This window comes from Watersipora subatra, chromosome 2 (genome assembly GCF_963576615.1).
Source record: "Watersipora subatra chromosome 2, tzWatSuba1.1, whole genome shotgun sequence".
NCBI classification, from domain to species: Eukaryota; Metazoa; Bryozoa; class Gymnolaemata; order Cheilostomatida; family Watersiporidae; genus Watersipora; species Watersipora subatra.
In genome coordinates this window covers 3,538,214-3,553,356 of record NC_088709.1, presented here as the reverse complement: position 1 = coordinate 3,553,356, position 15,143 = coordinate 3,538,214, and the positions used below count along the sequence as shown (strand labels likewise).

General features: G+C 35.4%; 1 protein-coding gene across 1 annotated transcript; it reads right to left on the bottom strand.

Annotated features, from left to right (window-relative positions):
- Positions 1-2,446: 2,446 nt before the first annotated feature.
- Positions 2,447-6,581, bottom strand: LOC137387846 (sodium-dependent glucose transporter 1A-like). The gene is made up of 5 exons (XM_068074360.1): positions 6,517-6,581; positions 6,248-6,349; positions 4,814-4,940; positions 4,234-4,398; positions 2,447-3,748 (listed from the first exon to the last, which is right to left on the bottom strand). The coding sequence occupies exons 2-5, from the start codon at positions 6,320-6,322 to the stop codon at positions 2,688-2,690; spliced, it is 1,428 nt and encodes a 475-aa protein (XP_067930461.1). The 5' UTR covers positions 6,323-6,349; positions 6,517-6,581; the 3' UTR covers positions 2,447-2,687.
- Between the last annotated feature and the right edge of the window lie 8,562 nt (positions 6,582-15,143).

The following is a 15,143-nucleotide window of genomic DNA, read 5'->3' as shown; positions in this document are numbered from 1 at the left end:
TACTCACTCAGTCACTGGTGACTTTCCCTTTATCTATTGAACTACATTGAACTATTGTACATTTGGATTTTTAATTAAGGCATTAGTCATAAGATTTACCTGCTATATTGACTATTGTACTTTCAATAGACTCCACAGGTGCTGAATTTTTGCTCAATATACTCCAAATTATGACTAGCTTGTGAGTAGAATAGTTTATTGGAAAAACAATTTCAGTGCCATAGTGAACTCAATAAAATACACCGTTATAAGGAGATCAACGCAAATAGTTTTGGACCGAGTTGCACCCACTCTCACTCTTCCACTCACGATTGTTCAGTTACACATGTATGTTAATTGCTTCATGGCTAAAGTTCTAAAGATGTTGAATAACCTTTAAATATAGTTATCTATTTTTTTAACAAAGTTAACTTTAATTATTAAAAATAAAAACTGTTGTGTCTTACCTTGACTGCGCATCAGCTCTCTCAACAGGCCGCCGCAGGAGAAGCACCACCAGTCCGTACCACATGTGTTGCGAAAAGCGGCAGCGATCTTACGAACGCACGTTATATCCGTATATATCCTCTCCAGATTCTGGTCGAACATTCTGGACCACAGCCGATCCCCCGTCGAGCTGAGCGAGCAAAACAACATGTTGTTTTGCTCGCTACGCTCGACGAGGGACAACTCCGCAAAAACAATGGTTTGTCAAGACAGGCTAGATCAAATCATGTAGCAGATCTAGAAGACCATGAGATCATACCTTCAGAAGCAGCATAGCAAGTCTTTCCGATTTATAAAGTATTGTTGTTAATGATTTAATCAGGCGGTCATCACACATATGCCCGGTACATGCTGTCAGCACCTGTTCTATGTGTTAAGACATGCTTAGTCTCAGTTCAACACTCATGGCTTCTATATATTAATGACTAGTGTTTTTTTGCGTGTAGAACCAAAGTTGGTTTTAAATTAAAAATAGTTATACACTTAACACCATAGAAGAACCAAAGCAACGCAACCACTACTATCATTAAAATTAATATATTTAACCAATAAACATCATCAAGTTATATAATATCAACATTTTGATGTTTGAATGCTTAAAACAGGCTTAAAGGTTGACTTGCAACAAAATTCACATTACAGTTATTCGGTATCAGAAGGTTCACTATGTCTTACGCTGCTGTGTTGTAGGAGCAAAATATGTGGAAATGTGATTACAAGCTGTTAAAAGCTCGAAAATGAACAGTTAATCGCAGCTATCACGAAAACTCCGTAGCTTGGAATCCCTTTATTTCGACGACGTACTCAACTCGACGTTGTAATTGTTTTGGCTAACTCTGCTAATATTTTTGTTTTAAAAGCGTTAATTTTTATTTCTGCATGTAGTATAAGTATGGTTCGTTTATGTCACTTGTTCATGAATATATATATTTGTAGCATTTGATCGATTATCATTATATAACTTATAAATTTGCAGATTTATAGCATGTTATTTAACAGCATCCTTGACGTTATCTTAACACGGCTTACAATGGATCGACGCTCATAACTTCTCTTATATTGCACAAAAAAGCTAGTTTTGGCTGCAAACTGTAGCAAACATATCAGTGAGTGCAATGATCTTTTATTCAACAATGTTAAATATAAATATAAAATAAAAATATGTCCTCCGGTTTAGAATGAAATAAAAAGTTGAAAGCTCTAGCGAATTGCAAAGCAAGGAAAAGGCTATAATATCATCGCAGATTAATTGCTAGCAATAGATATCAACCGGTAAAGATATTTCTCCGCTTCCCAATGCAAATTTTATAAAAAGATCTTTGACAAGTAAGGGGTAAGTTAGCAGATTTATTGCATCCAAAAGATTTAATATCGCTACACCGAAAAAGGAAGGTAAAGTATAGGAGACATTCGCTTCGCCTGAAAAAAGGCTAAATTTATTTTCTCAAATATCTGACGGGCCATTTGAAAAACACATAGCCAGCCTCTATTTGAACGCCACCTTTAATTGACCACCACTAGAAAGGATGAGTTGAAACATAAGTGCCATGGCGTTCAATTAGAAGTTTTACAGTAACTAAGAAGCCAACAGCATCGGCTAGTGAAAAAGATATCGAGACTTCAGACTTTGAACATGGTTATTACCTAGTAGTTTATCGATACATTTGATGACTACGGGTTAGAAAGTTACAAATAAGCTACTTGTATAGCTGAAAGTAGTGTCCTACGTCGCAGATTAGAAAGTCGGCATACTCCCGCTAATGCACACAGAGCATTACTGCTCATACTCAGTGGGCACATGTAACCATGCATCCTTTATACTCATAACTTCCTGTGTCCATTAATACTCAGCATATGCCCTTCATTATTAGGTTATACCAACTCACATGTGAGTTTTTCTATGAAAGTATATTTAGATGAATATTAAACATTACAAACATTTTTTAAAAAAATCTTTAAAAACTAATCATAAAAGCAAACATAGTACCAAAAAAGAATCAAAGCGAAGTGTAGGTTAACCAGATGTTGAATGTTCAAGTTGTATTAGAGGCCTCAAGTGACTCAAATTGGCATGCTTATCAAGGTACTTGCTAGTAATACTGTGAGAGCTAATGAAACAGAGTTGAGGATATTATTAATAAACTCCCATGATGTATAAGTGAGTCCAAGGCCTTACCAACAACTGACTCAATCACCTTTAGCTAGTCCTTCGAGCTCAGCTCTACAGTATCGGATGTTCGGTTTCGTCGTTCTCGTTCATATTTGTCTCCCCTAGTTCTTGCCACCAAGTGCATGAAGATGGCGAGTGAACAGGCGAGAGCGCTATAGCCCACAACGAAGTAGAGCATCGGCTGAGGGCCGGTATTCTCGAAGAACCATCCGATGGCTACAGTGAATGAAACCCCAGCGGCAGCACCACCCAGCAGTGTCAACGTATAGCCAACTCCTGTCAATGTGATATAGCGGTTGGCCCAGGCTATCCCTGTAGGGTACAGGGGCCCAACAAAGAATCCGGATACACAAGCAAAGATCCATATAATAGTGACATTCTCTGAGCTAAAGTACAATACGAGGGCGCTGACCATATTCCCTCCAGCTTCTAGAAATGTAAGAACTTTCATCGGTATCCAGATAGCAACAACGAATCCAGCAAACCTTCCTGCTGTAAATCCTATCCAAAATCCTGACTGGATATTGGCAGCTGTGTCAGTGTTGAGACAGAGTAAATCTCGTGTGTAGGAGTACAAGTAGTTGGCAAAGACCATCTGCCCTCCGACTGCTATGTAGAACCAAATCACAAGAAAGCAGAATAGAATAGCAGCATACCATGGATGCCCGGGAGAACAGCTATTAAAACTGAACATTTCTCTCATAGTCTTAGGTGCGTCAGAGTCAGCCTGAGACTCTTCAACTTGGTACCCAACCTCACCTTTTCTGTTGAACCAAAAGTAAATGTAAAAGACCACAGCTATAACAAACTCAATGGCAGTAACAATTAAATAGCCATACTCAAAATTATTGTTTTCCGGTTGGATATCTTGTTCTGTTATATTAACTTCTGTCTTCACTTCTTGTGAACTGTTGGTTTTATTGAAGCAATTCTCTATGTAGAATGAGCTGGCAGTTGCAGCAACTCTTGTGCTGAGAAACGGTTTAACGATTTGTGGTACTAGAAAACTTCCTGCACCATATCCACAGTGTAGGATATGCATGGGAGAGTCTGACTTCTCCTTCCAGAGTTTGATGAGGCTTTGCTGTCCCGCTACAACGTCAACCATATTATTTGTGCTGACATCATACAGCCTTGTGACAAACATACATTTAGACTCAAAAGATTTTTGATAGGATATAATAGCAAAACTTATAGTTGCTTAACTATGTTAAATGTGATAGCAGTTTTTTGTATAACATTTTAAAGATATTAGTTGTAGCAAGTTATCTTGCAGCCAACTCACTACTACATTTTTGAATATTTTTATTTTAGATAGTCTGATCACAAAAATGTAAAATAAACCATAAAATGATCAATGATTTGTTCTGTACCTTTATAGTCAGAGTTAATTTTCTACTGCATATAATGCTCAATTAAATGGAGTTGTGCACCAAGAGTGCACAACTCCATTTAATTACACACTCTTATATTATATACTGTAGGAATGAATAAACTAGGGTAGTTATGTGGATAATCTAAACTCTAGAGTCTAGAGCATAAATCTGCGTATCAAATACTCATCTATTGCAACTAACCAATAGCTATAAAGGTCTCAGCTATTCCTTGAATGGTGAACTCTAAATACATAGCTTGCAGGTAGGTTGTGTAGGCTATGCCTACCCCCAGAATACCTCCTATTGTAAGGCTAAGTGCAAGTATAAGGTCATTGAAGCGGGTCAACTTCGTCATCAGCCAGCCACCTATAACACCAAGTCAAAGGTCAAATAACAATTACTAATTATAAGCAGGTGTGAGACAATGCCATTGCTCAATGCCATATGCTCCACATATACCTTTGATGCACTGACATACACCTATGCATCATGAGAGGAGGCTTCAATCTTCTACAAACTATGTTTGAATTCTGCAGCACAACCAGAGCTAGCAGACTTACAAAGTTAACATCTCAGTTAGCTTCAGGCTTACTTTAGCCATTATCTCACTTAAGCTTAGATTCAATAGGCTCCAAGAGTTCTACAGAAGGGTTATATTTGGCTAGAGACTATACCTAATGGTGAATATATTTAGGATATAGGCCTTCTTAGGATATACTGTAGGGCATTACTGTGATACCAAAACATGCACATGTCTGTCTATGACAATACTGTACCTTACCAAACAAAGCTCCTACACCCATCCCAGTCATTCTCATAGCTACTGCCTGAGATATCTGCTCGTAATCAGAACCGGTTCTTTCTCGTAGGTCTTGAAGCGTAACTCCGGTGATCTCTGATGACAAGCCCTGTGGCAGCATATCCAAGATATGATATAATTGGTGAAATCGATGACCAAGATAGCTTGTGCATATTGCATACTACCCAAAGTTAGCAATGATAAAATGTAGCCATTCTTATTTGCACTTTTCCTCTATGAATTCTGTAGCAGCACTCACCTTACATGCCAATTCGTTACACTTACAATGTTTACCCTAAAAGTTTTTAATGTTTTTAACAAGTTTATTTACAACCCAACTACTAGTAGAAGCAAATTTAAACATTTGGACTTTTTTAATCAAGCCAATAGCTGTACGAAATGTAGCCAAATAACAGGTTTGGTAAGACTAAAAATTATTACAACTGTCACATAACACTAGTACATCTATCTATGTCTATGTATGTACATCTATCTATGTCTATGTATGTACATCTATATATGCATGCAAACAGTGTGGTTATAATAGTTTCTACACAGGATGCTTATGTATATTCTGTTCGTTGAAATATGATTTTATAGATAGACAGCATTAGGAACTTTAAAGATGACTGTATGAGGAATTGTTTTTAGGCAATTTGTCAATAAAAAGGAAGCATATAAGTAAAGGGAGATGCATATTATGTGTATACGTATATATTTGTGTATATGCATGTATATATATGTATATATATGTGTATGTATATATAAAATAAGTAGAACACACGCACACACACGTATACAACATGGTATTGCTATAAAAGCACGTCACAAGCAGATGTTGCACAACTGAAATGATATCCTCCTAATACAAAGCTGTGTAATGGCACAGCTTGCTGAGTTACATCTGTGAAAATATTTAAATATAAGATATAAATATAAGCATAGATGTGTGGTATACTTACCAGTGATACCCACACTAGTATGAGGATATAAGATATAAATATAAGCATAGATGTATACTTACCAGTGATACCCACACTAGTATGAGGATATAAGATATAAATATAAGCATAGATTTGTGGTATACTTACCAGTGATACCCACACTAGTATGAGAATATAAGATATAAATATAAGCATAGATGTATACTTACCAGTGATACCCACACTAGTATGAGGATATAAGATATAAATATAAGCATAGATGTGTGGTATACTTACCAGTGATACCCACACTAGTATGAGAATATAAGATATAAATATAAGCATAGATGTGTGGTATACTTACCAGTGATACCCACACTAGTATGAGAATATAAGATATAAATATAAGCATAGATGTGTGGTATACTTACCAGTGATACCCACACTAGTATGAGAATATAAGATATAAATATAAGCATAGATGTATACTTACCAGTGATACCCACACTAGTATGAGGAACATCGTTTTAATTAATTTGAGAATCAAAGTTTTTCTGTTGTTGTCCATGTCCACTATCTTTTTATCACCTTCAGTCTGTAAAAAAAACCTGTTCTAAACTGTAAATGGTAAATCATTAACGCTGGTACATGTCGAGCTACGATGTATAATTGGATTAGTATAATACGTGTTGCGAAAGTTTAGGATGCTTATTAAAAGCATTATGGAAAAATCTAATTCTCTAAGATCTTTGTGACACTTACCTGGTAGGATTGATAAAGGCGGACGGCAGTCTACTTTTGTCTCAAACTCGCTGATCACTACTCACACTTACCCACTTTTGGCAAGTGGAAGTCAAAGGCCTTGATACAATGTTATGACTGCTGCGATATGCATAAACAAGCTTGGGTATCTGCAGCGTAATATGGCAGCATTAGCAGTTGACCACATTATTGCTGACAGTAAGGATAAAGGTCAAATGTGTTTGTACACGGGTTATGGCCCCTGCACAAACCTGCGCAGGTTTCCAAAAACCATATCAATGATTGGATGATCCGAGCTACTTACCCAATTAGTTTTAAAATTTAGTGGTTGGGTTAAGATAAGTGTCTTTAGTTCATTGGTTTTTTTGTTAAAAAAAAAAATCTATGTTTAGAACATGCAAACAAAGGTTTGCCTTTGCACTTGCCTTTATTATTAGTTAAATGCTTAAAGCGAAGTCAAAATCCAATATTTTGCAATTTCTTTGCTATTTATTTGTTATATAGGGAGTAAATAGGCCTCCATACATGTACATTGATTGTTTGAGTACAATCTAGGACGACAGCATTAGTAGACCAATTGTTTAAGTCGTTCTAATTTACTTGACCAACATATAAACCACATAGGGACAGCCAACATGATGGGTTTGGGATGTAAATGTCCAGGTTTGGTCTATACACTCACTAGGCACCAGATGGTGCCAGCATATCCTATTACACCTCAACTGAGACTGGTTTAGATTATGAACTTGACCTTTTGGTGAGCATTATGTAGGCTGTTTGATGCTGCCAAGGATTTCATAAATCTTGCTTAATTTACCATATACACTCGCATGGAATTTGAGATTTGTCCGCGCGTTCAAGCTTAGACTATAAAGCTTCAAGCTTCAACTATAAAAATAATTACCTTCTTACTTTGTACCCTCTGGTGGTGATGAGAAATTTTACCGCTATGCAAGGAGCTTATTACTGTTCACATTGTAAAATTTTATCTTAGTATCCTTGAAGTCAGCTGTGAGTATAACATAACGATAAGAGACTAAAAGTGGTATGGAGAAGGAATCCAAAGATCTTCTAGTCAGAAAGTAGGTAGGCTTAATGCGGTAACTATTTTTGCTGCGGTTTGATTTTATGGCTCTATATTGTATTTGGTGTTGATCGCAATGTCTGCTGTTTTATTACATAAATAAATTTTTTTAATAAATAAAATTTGAAATTTTCAAAAATAGTAAACATATCATTGTTAAGTGAAGAGGTTATGAAAGTTATAGAGTTATATAAGTTATATATATAATTAGTTAATTACTGAGTGTTGTTTAGCTATATGTATGAAGTAAGTCAAAGAGGTGTCACTTCAAGTTCGCATTACATACCTACCTATGATGGTCAGCTTCCCTCTATAAAATCTGTGAGTTACCAATACACAAGGATTCAACTGAATCCCTTATGACGCTGCCGTAGGCTAGTGCTCATTTATCAATGCTGTTCCTAGCTCACTTCCACTTAAGCATATTTAGTTGTTAGCTTACAAACCAATAAATATCTTAAACTGACAGACACAGCTGTGTTATAGTGCTTGATTTTTGAGTATGAGTGATTACAACATGTAAACAGAAAAAGGTTTACAGTAGCCAATAGTATTATGAAGGGAGAACTAGTATGCAACTCGGAATGTTTTCTAGTGTGCTTATGAAAACATGCTACCTTTATGCACATCACCTAGTTGGTTTGCAGTCACTGCACCTATCATATAACAAGGTGATACTAAAGCTAGAAGCGTCCTCTCTTCTATGGAAGTTACAAGTCATGCCTTATTCTATATATGTGAGCTTCGTGAGATCCATTATAAAAGTTCCTCTCAGTATGATTCTCTTTGCTTCTCATCTAACTTTACCATACACATAGTAATAAGCTTTTCTTTTTTTGCTTTTTGCTTGTCAATAAATATGGAGTAGTTTTGTTGCAAACACGTTTATTTATTAATAAAGATACTTTAAATTTGATTACTAATTCTGCGTGTATGTCAAATAAATTTAAATTTATTAAATTGAAATCAGTGTGCATATGAGTGAACATTTAAAGAGAACAGGAGTAGCGGTCTCTGTTTGTTAAACTTTATGTTTACATAACTGCCAGTGAGTAAACAAATTAACATCATATTCAGTACCTTGTATTTGAGTCTTATCACCCTCTTAGGGCCGGTACCACATGTGACATATTGTATCACTAGGTTGGTTGTTGATCAAGTATTCCTATTTCTTCTTTTGTAGCTGTTTGTGGCTCATAGCTTTGACAACCCTCCTTGCTATTTTAAATTTGGCTTTTTGACATCAGAAAACATCAAAGTGATTCAATTTACTTACCTTTGTGTCATCTATGTAATAACCGGATTTCGTATTCCTCTGTTCGCACTGCAATGTCTTCTTGATCTTTGGTTATTTTTCTAATACCAACTACAGTCAAACAAATGGTTATATCAATATTTTTCCAAATGTCAGTATACTATCACTAATAAGGTTCAAAATAATCACTAATAATCACAAATAATCAATAATCTTTTTCAATTCCATTCTCTATACAGATTTATTAACATTGTTATTCTGCCATAAAAAACTAATGAATGTATATCTGAACGAATATTAACAAATACAAACATTTTAAAAAAACATCATTAACAACTAATCATAAGAGCAAATGTCATTTCAAGCATAGTACCAAAAACGAATCAAAGCAAAGCGTAGGTTAACCAGTTGTTGAATGTTCAAGTTGTATTAGAGGCCTCAAGTGACTCGAATTGGCATGCTTATCAAGGTACTTGCTAGTAATACTGTGAGAGCTAATGAAACAGAGTTGAGGATATTATTAATAAACTCCCATGATGTATAAGTGAGTCCAAGGCCTTACCAACAACTGACTCGATCACCTTTAGCTAGTCCTTCGAGCTCAGCTCTACAGTATCGGATGTTCGGTTTCGTCGTTCTTGTTCATATTTGTCTCCCCTAGTTCTTGCCACTAAGTGCATGAAGATGGCGAGTGAACAGGCGAGAGCGCTATAGCCCACAACAAAGTAGGTCATCGATTGAGGGCCAATATTCTTAAAGAACCATCCAGTGGCTACAGTGAATGAAACCCCGGCGGCAGCACCACCCAGCAACGTATAGCCAACTCCGGTCAATGTGATATAGCGGTTGGCCCAGGCAATCCCTGTAGGGTACAGGGGCTCAACAAAGAATCCGGATACACAAGCAACGGAAAACAGCTATTAAAACTTAACATTTCTCTTATAGTCTTAGGTGCGTCTGAGTCAGCCTGAGACTCTTCAACTTGGTACCTAGCCTCACCTTTTCTGTTGAACCAAAAGTAAATGTAAAAGACCCCAGCTATAACAAACTCAATCGCGGTAACAATTAAATAGCCATACTCAAAATTATTGTTTTCCGGTTGGATATCTTGTTCTGTTATATTAACTTCTGTCTTCACTTCTTGTGAACTGTTGGTTTTATTGAAGCAATTCTCTATGTAGAATGAGCTGGCAGTTGCAGCAACTCTTGTGCTGAGAAACGGTTTAACGATTTGTGGCACGAGAAAACTTCCTGCACCATATCCTACAACTCACTACTACATATTTGTATATTTCTGTTTTAGATAGTCTGGTCACAAAGATTAAAGAAAAAACCTAAAATGATCAATGATTTGTTTTGTATGTCATAATCAGAGATTTTTTTACTGCGCATAAGAATGCTCAACTAAATGGAGTTGTGCACTATTAAATGGAGTTGTGCACCAAGAGTGCGCAACTCCATTGAATTACACATTTTCATATAATAAACAGTAGGAATGAATAAACTAGGGTAATGATGTGGTTAATCTACAGCATGACTGTATGTATCAAATACTCATCCATCACAACTCACCAATAGCTATATAGGTCTCAGCTATTCCTTGAATGGTGAACTCTAAATACATAGCTTGCACGTAGGTTGTGTAGGCTATGCCCACCCCGTAACACCTCCTATTGTAAGGCAAAGTGCAAGTATGAGGTCATTGAAGCGGGTCAACTTCGTCATCAACCAGCCACCTATAATACCAAGTTGAAGGTCAAATAACAATTACTAATTATAAGCAGGTGTAAGACAATGCCATTTGCTCCTCATTCGCACTGACATACACCTATGCATCATGAGACGAAGATAGAATTTTCTACAAACTATGTTTGAATTTTACAGCACAACCAGAGCTAGTAGATTTACAAAATTAACATCTCAGTTAGCTTCAGGCTTACTTTAGCCATCTATCTCACTCATGCTTAGATTTCATAGGCTCCAAGAGTTCTACAGAAGGGTTATGTTTGGCTAGAGACTATACCTAATGGTGAACATATTTAGGATATAGGCCTTCTTAGGATATACTGTAGGGCATTACTGTGATACCAAAACATGCACATGTCTGTCTATGACAATACTGTACTTTACCAAACAAAGCTCCTACACCCATCCCAGTCATTCTCATCGCTACTGCCTGAGATATCTGCTCGTAATCAGAACCGGTTCTTTCTCGTAGGTCTTGAAGCGTAACTCCGATGCCAAACCCTGTGGCAGCATATAGAAGATATGATATAAGTTATGAAATTAGATCAATCACTATGATAGCCTGTGCATTGATACAACCCAAAGTTAGCAATAATAACTTGTAGCCTACCAAACATGTTCTGGGTTTTTGAAGCATTCTGTAGCAGCACTCACCATACATGCCATTTCGTTACAGTTACAGTGTTTACCATTAAAGCTTGTAATGTTTTTAACAAGTTTATTTGCAACCCAACTGCTAGTAGAAGCAGATTCAAACATTTGGACTTTTTTAATCAGGCCAATAGCTGTACGAAATATGGCCAAATAACAGGTTTGGTAAGACTAAAAATTCTTATACTTAGTATCTATATATGCAAGTAAATGGTGTGGCTGTAATAGTTTCTATACAGGATGCTGAAGTATGTTATGTTCTTTGGAATATGAGTTTTATATTCCGTGATAGATAGACATTAGCGTTATTGATATTAAAGTTGCCGGTTTAAAAAAATTGTTTTTAAAAACTTTATTAATAAAAAAATATAGATTTAAGTAAAGCAAAATGCATATAATGTGTATACATTTATATTTGTGTATATGCACATGTATATATGTATATATTATAAAATTATATGTATACATGTATATGTATACGTATATATATGTATATATATATTTATCTATATATAGACATATATATAGTATATATATATGTATATATATATATATCTATATATATAGACATATATATAGTATATACATGTATATGTCTATATATATTTATATATCTATATATACATTTCTCAAAGTTTGTGTATGTATTCGTGTATTTGTCATTGTGCGTGTCCAGCTATTATAGCTATTAGTATCCAAGTAGCTATATTATATTTAACTTTAAGCATATGCTACGACCCCTCCCAATTTCAAAATTAATCAAAGTAGGTAATTTGAAATGTTTTATTCTCCATGGATCTATTTGTGTGGTTAGGTGTTACCCCTACCTTGTAGAAATTCAAGGTTTGCTATTGTGAACCGCGGGGTCTACTGAATGAATGGGCTAATGACGCGATAACAGCGAGTCGTGTTTTCCAAAACCTAATAAGGCAACGCGACCGCCCCATGAGAACTGTATTAGCCCCAAAACCCAGGCTAGCACAATCCGAACAGAGTTTGATCATTCAACCCCAGCCATATGATAGCCATCACCTGTTCTGATGGTTTATATCATTGGCTCTAGCTACAGCTATTAAAATCTTGGAATAAGGAATTCGGATCGCAGAAGATTTGACCCTCCGGTATGTCAATCCGACATCTTACCAATTCAGCCACACGAGCTTGATGTATTCTTTAAGCGATATATGTCGCTATATGGGAGCAAATACGCTACCGCTCTCTATCATGACTTGATGTGATGACGGAATGTCATGAGAAGCGGTAGCTCTTATTAGTAAGCTTACTCAAATTATCCTTTGGCAATGTGCTAGACTAATAGCAAGTGGCAGGCAACTCTCATTACCTCTCATTGTATACAAGCTGATTTTTAATACCCGAGATGTATGTATGTAATATAAGTCAGGCCTTGCATCTGAGATGTAAGTCAGAGATGTACGTGCACTAATAAAATCAGAGATGTTTGAATGAGATGTAAGTGAGTGATGTACATATGTGATATAATTCAGAAATATATATATGAGATGCAAATGAGAAATATACATAAGAGTTGTAAATCAGAGATGTACACATGAGATGTAAAATATAAATGAATGCATGATATGTAAAACAGAGACGGATGTACGAGTTGTAAGTCAGAGATAAATGTACAAAAGGTGAGTATAATATGAATGTATGAGATGTAATGTAAATCTGGCATGAACGTATGAGTAGTAAGTCAGAGATATATGTATAAGAGGTGAGTTTAATATGAATGTATGAAATCTATATCAGAGATCAGTGTATGAGTTATAAGTCAGAGATAAACGTATGAGTTGTAAGTTAGGGATGTATGTAAGAGATAAACAAGTCAGAGATGTATGCCTGATATCTAAGTCAGAGATAAACGTATGAGTTGTAAGTTAGGGATGTATGTAAGAGATAAACAAGTCAGAGATGTATGCCTGATATCTAAGTCAGAGATAAACGTATGAGTTGTACATGTAAGTTAGGGATGTATGTAAGAGATAAACAAGTCAGAGATGTATGCCTGATATCTAAGTCAGAGAAGTACATATGACATGTAAGTCAGTAAGTCAGAGATGTATGAATAAATGTATACATCTCCGACTTACCATGTAGATTAAAATCTCAATTACATCTCCGACTTACCATGTAGATTAAACAGATTTGTAAGAGAGTACATGTACACTTTTAGCATGGATCTCGCATGTGTATTCTGTTCATCCATTGTGAGAAACTTGAACTGCTATGCGTAACATTTTGCTTGCTCTGCTTGTTTCATTGTAAAAAGGTAAAAATGGAGATGGAGGCTAGATATGGATCTATGGTAACTTACTTTGAGAGTAAAATCAGGTTTTGACAGGTGCATATCAGAGCTCTGTTAGATTTTTCTGTATTCATCACAGACTTCTGGAACTATAATAATGGTACCACAACTCCAATCTTTTCAATCATCCTTGTAGTCGCTGGTTTTGGGTTCACTCGAAAATATTTGGCTGATTAAGGAAATACTACAACATAACGCATAAAGATTATAATCTAAAATTATTTGTAACTTATTATTGTATAAACCCTAGCAATTATCTGAAAAATGTTCATTAGTTTGAAAAGTCATGACAGAGTGCTATGATTCTTAATAAGAACATATAAGATATTACATTAATAAAGAACAGGGCATAAATATGACAAAATATATAGTAAAATTGACGTATGGAAGCATCCGTCAAAGATATTTTAAGCATCTTACTTGTCACTTGATCATAAGCTATTTTTATATGTAGCAGACCAGCTAGCATGACAGAAGTAGCCTTAGAAAGTCTTAGTATAGTTTATTGGGTTATTCCTTTCTCCCCACAAATATGTGAGAAACTCAGGTGAAGACCTTCAAAGTTCCATGATCATATAACCAGCATCAAAGGATCTACCAATTTATATCCACATTTGCTCTCAATAGTGTATTGTATGTCATATATATTATATTACTATTCATAGCTAGTCAACCTCTTCACAGAAAGAACAGTTTTGAACTCAGGTCATCTCTAAATAGACTGTCTCTCTTCTTATCCAAAGAACAGTATGTGGTTTCTTCCTAGTAATATAATACTACGCATCCTTATCAGATATTCAAAATGGTTTTTGTATCCTCGTGATACTCTTGTAAATGAACACATTCATAGTTTCACTAGATCTGACTATTATGCGGTTGACTAGCATCAGGTTCTCTATGAATTCTATTATCCAGAATAAATAATAAAGGATGGAATGCGCTGGAGACAAAGTGGGAGGCATTGCTAATCATGAGAACTAGTGAATGGAGAGAGCACAACTCTATCAAGTGAACTTGAAATAAAACATCCAAAATTGCAAAATTAGTTTTTAGCATTCCTCTTTATTTATTCATACTTTGGAACTTTCAATAAAAATGAGTATTACAATTTTCTGATGATAGCATTAAGTTTATAACACAATACTAACAATCAATTACCTAATTACTACAAAACAGCAAGAGTAAATATTCATTTCATATAGTGAGATTAACTTCACTGCTACATCTCAACTTTTAAATTTGCTCCTAACTCCGTGTAACATTCCTCCATTTTATTTTGGTATCTAATTTATTCACTGTAAATGGCAGTGTTTAATTAGTATAATCATACAGCAGGGCAGAAAATCATGAGACAAAATAGAAATATATTTCATTTAACTATAAAACAGATTTTATCAATTTCCGTGAGAAAAAAGGAGCACTTTAGGATTCTATCACGGTGTAAATTTTGTAGCTAGACAAACAGACAGAGTTTTCATATTTATATAATAGATACTAAAAATTAAATACCGTTTTTTTACAATAACAGCAAACACAAACTTCAAAACATTTGGTGACCTTGAACT

What these genes read in the sequence shown, in the direction of transcription:
- LOC137387846 (XM_068074360.1), bottom strand. Translation starts at nt 6,322, where the DNA reads ATGGACAACAACAGAAAAACTTTGATTCTCAAATTAATTAAAACGATG. An exon ending in TACTAGTGTGGGTATCACTG is followed by an intron (nt 4,941 to 6,247) that starts GTAAGTATACAT and finishes ATGCTGCCACAG; the next exon opens with GGCTTGTCATCAGAGATCAC. An exon ending in GGGTGTAGGAGCTTTGTTTG is followed by an intron (nt 4,399 to 4,813) that starts GTAAGGTACAGT and finishes TTGGTGTTATAG; the next exon opens with GTGGCTGGCTGATGACGAAG.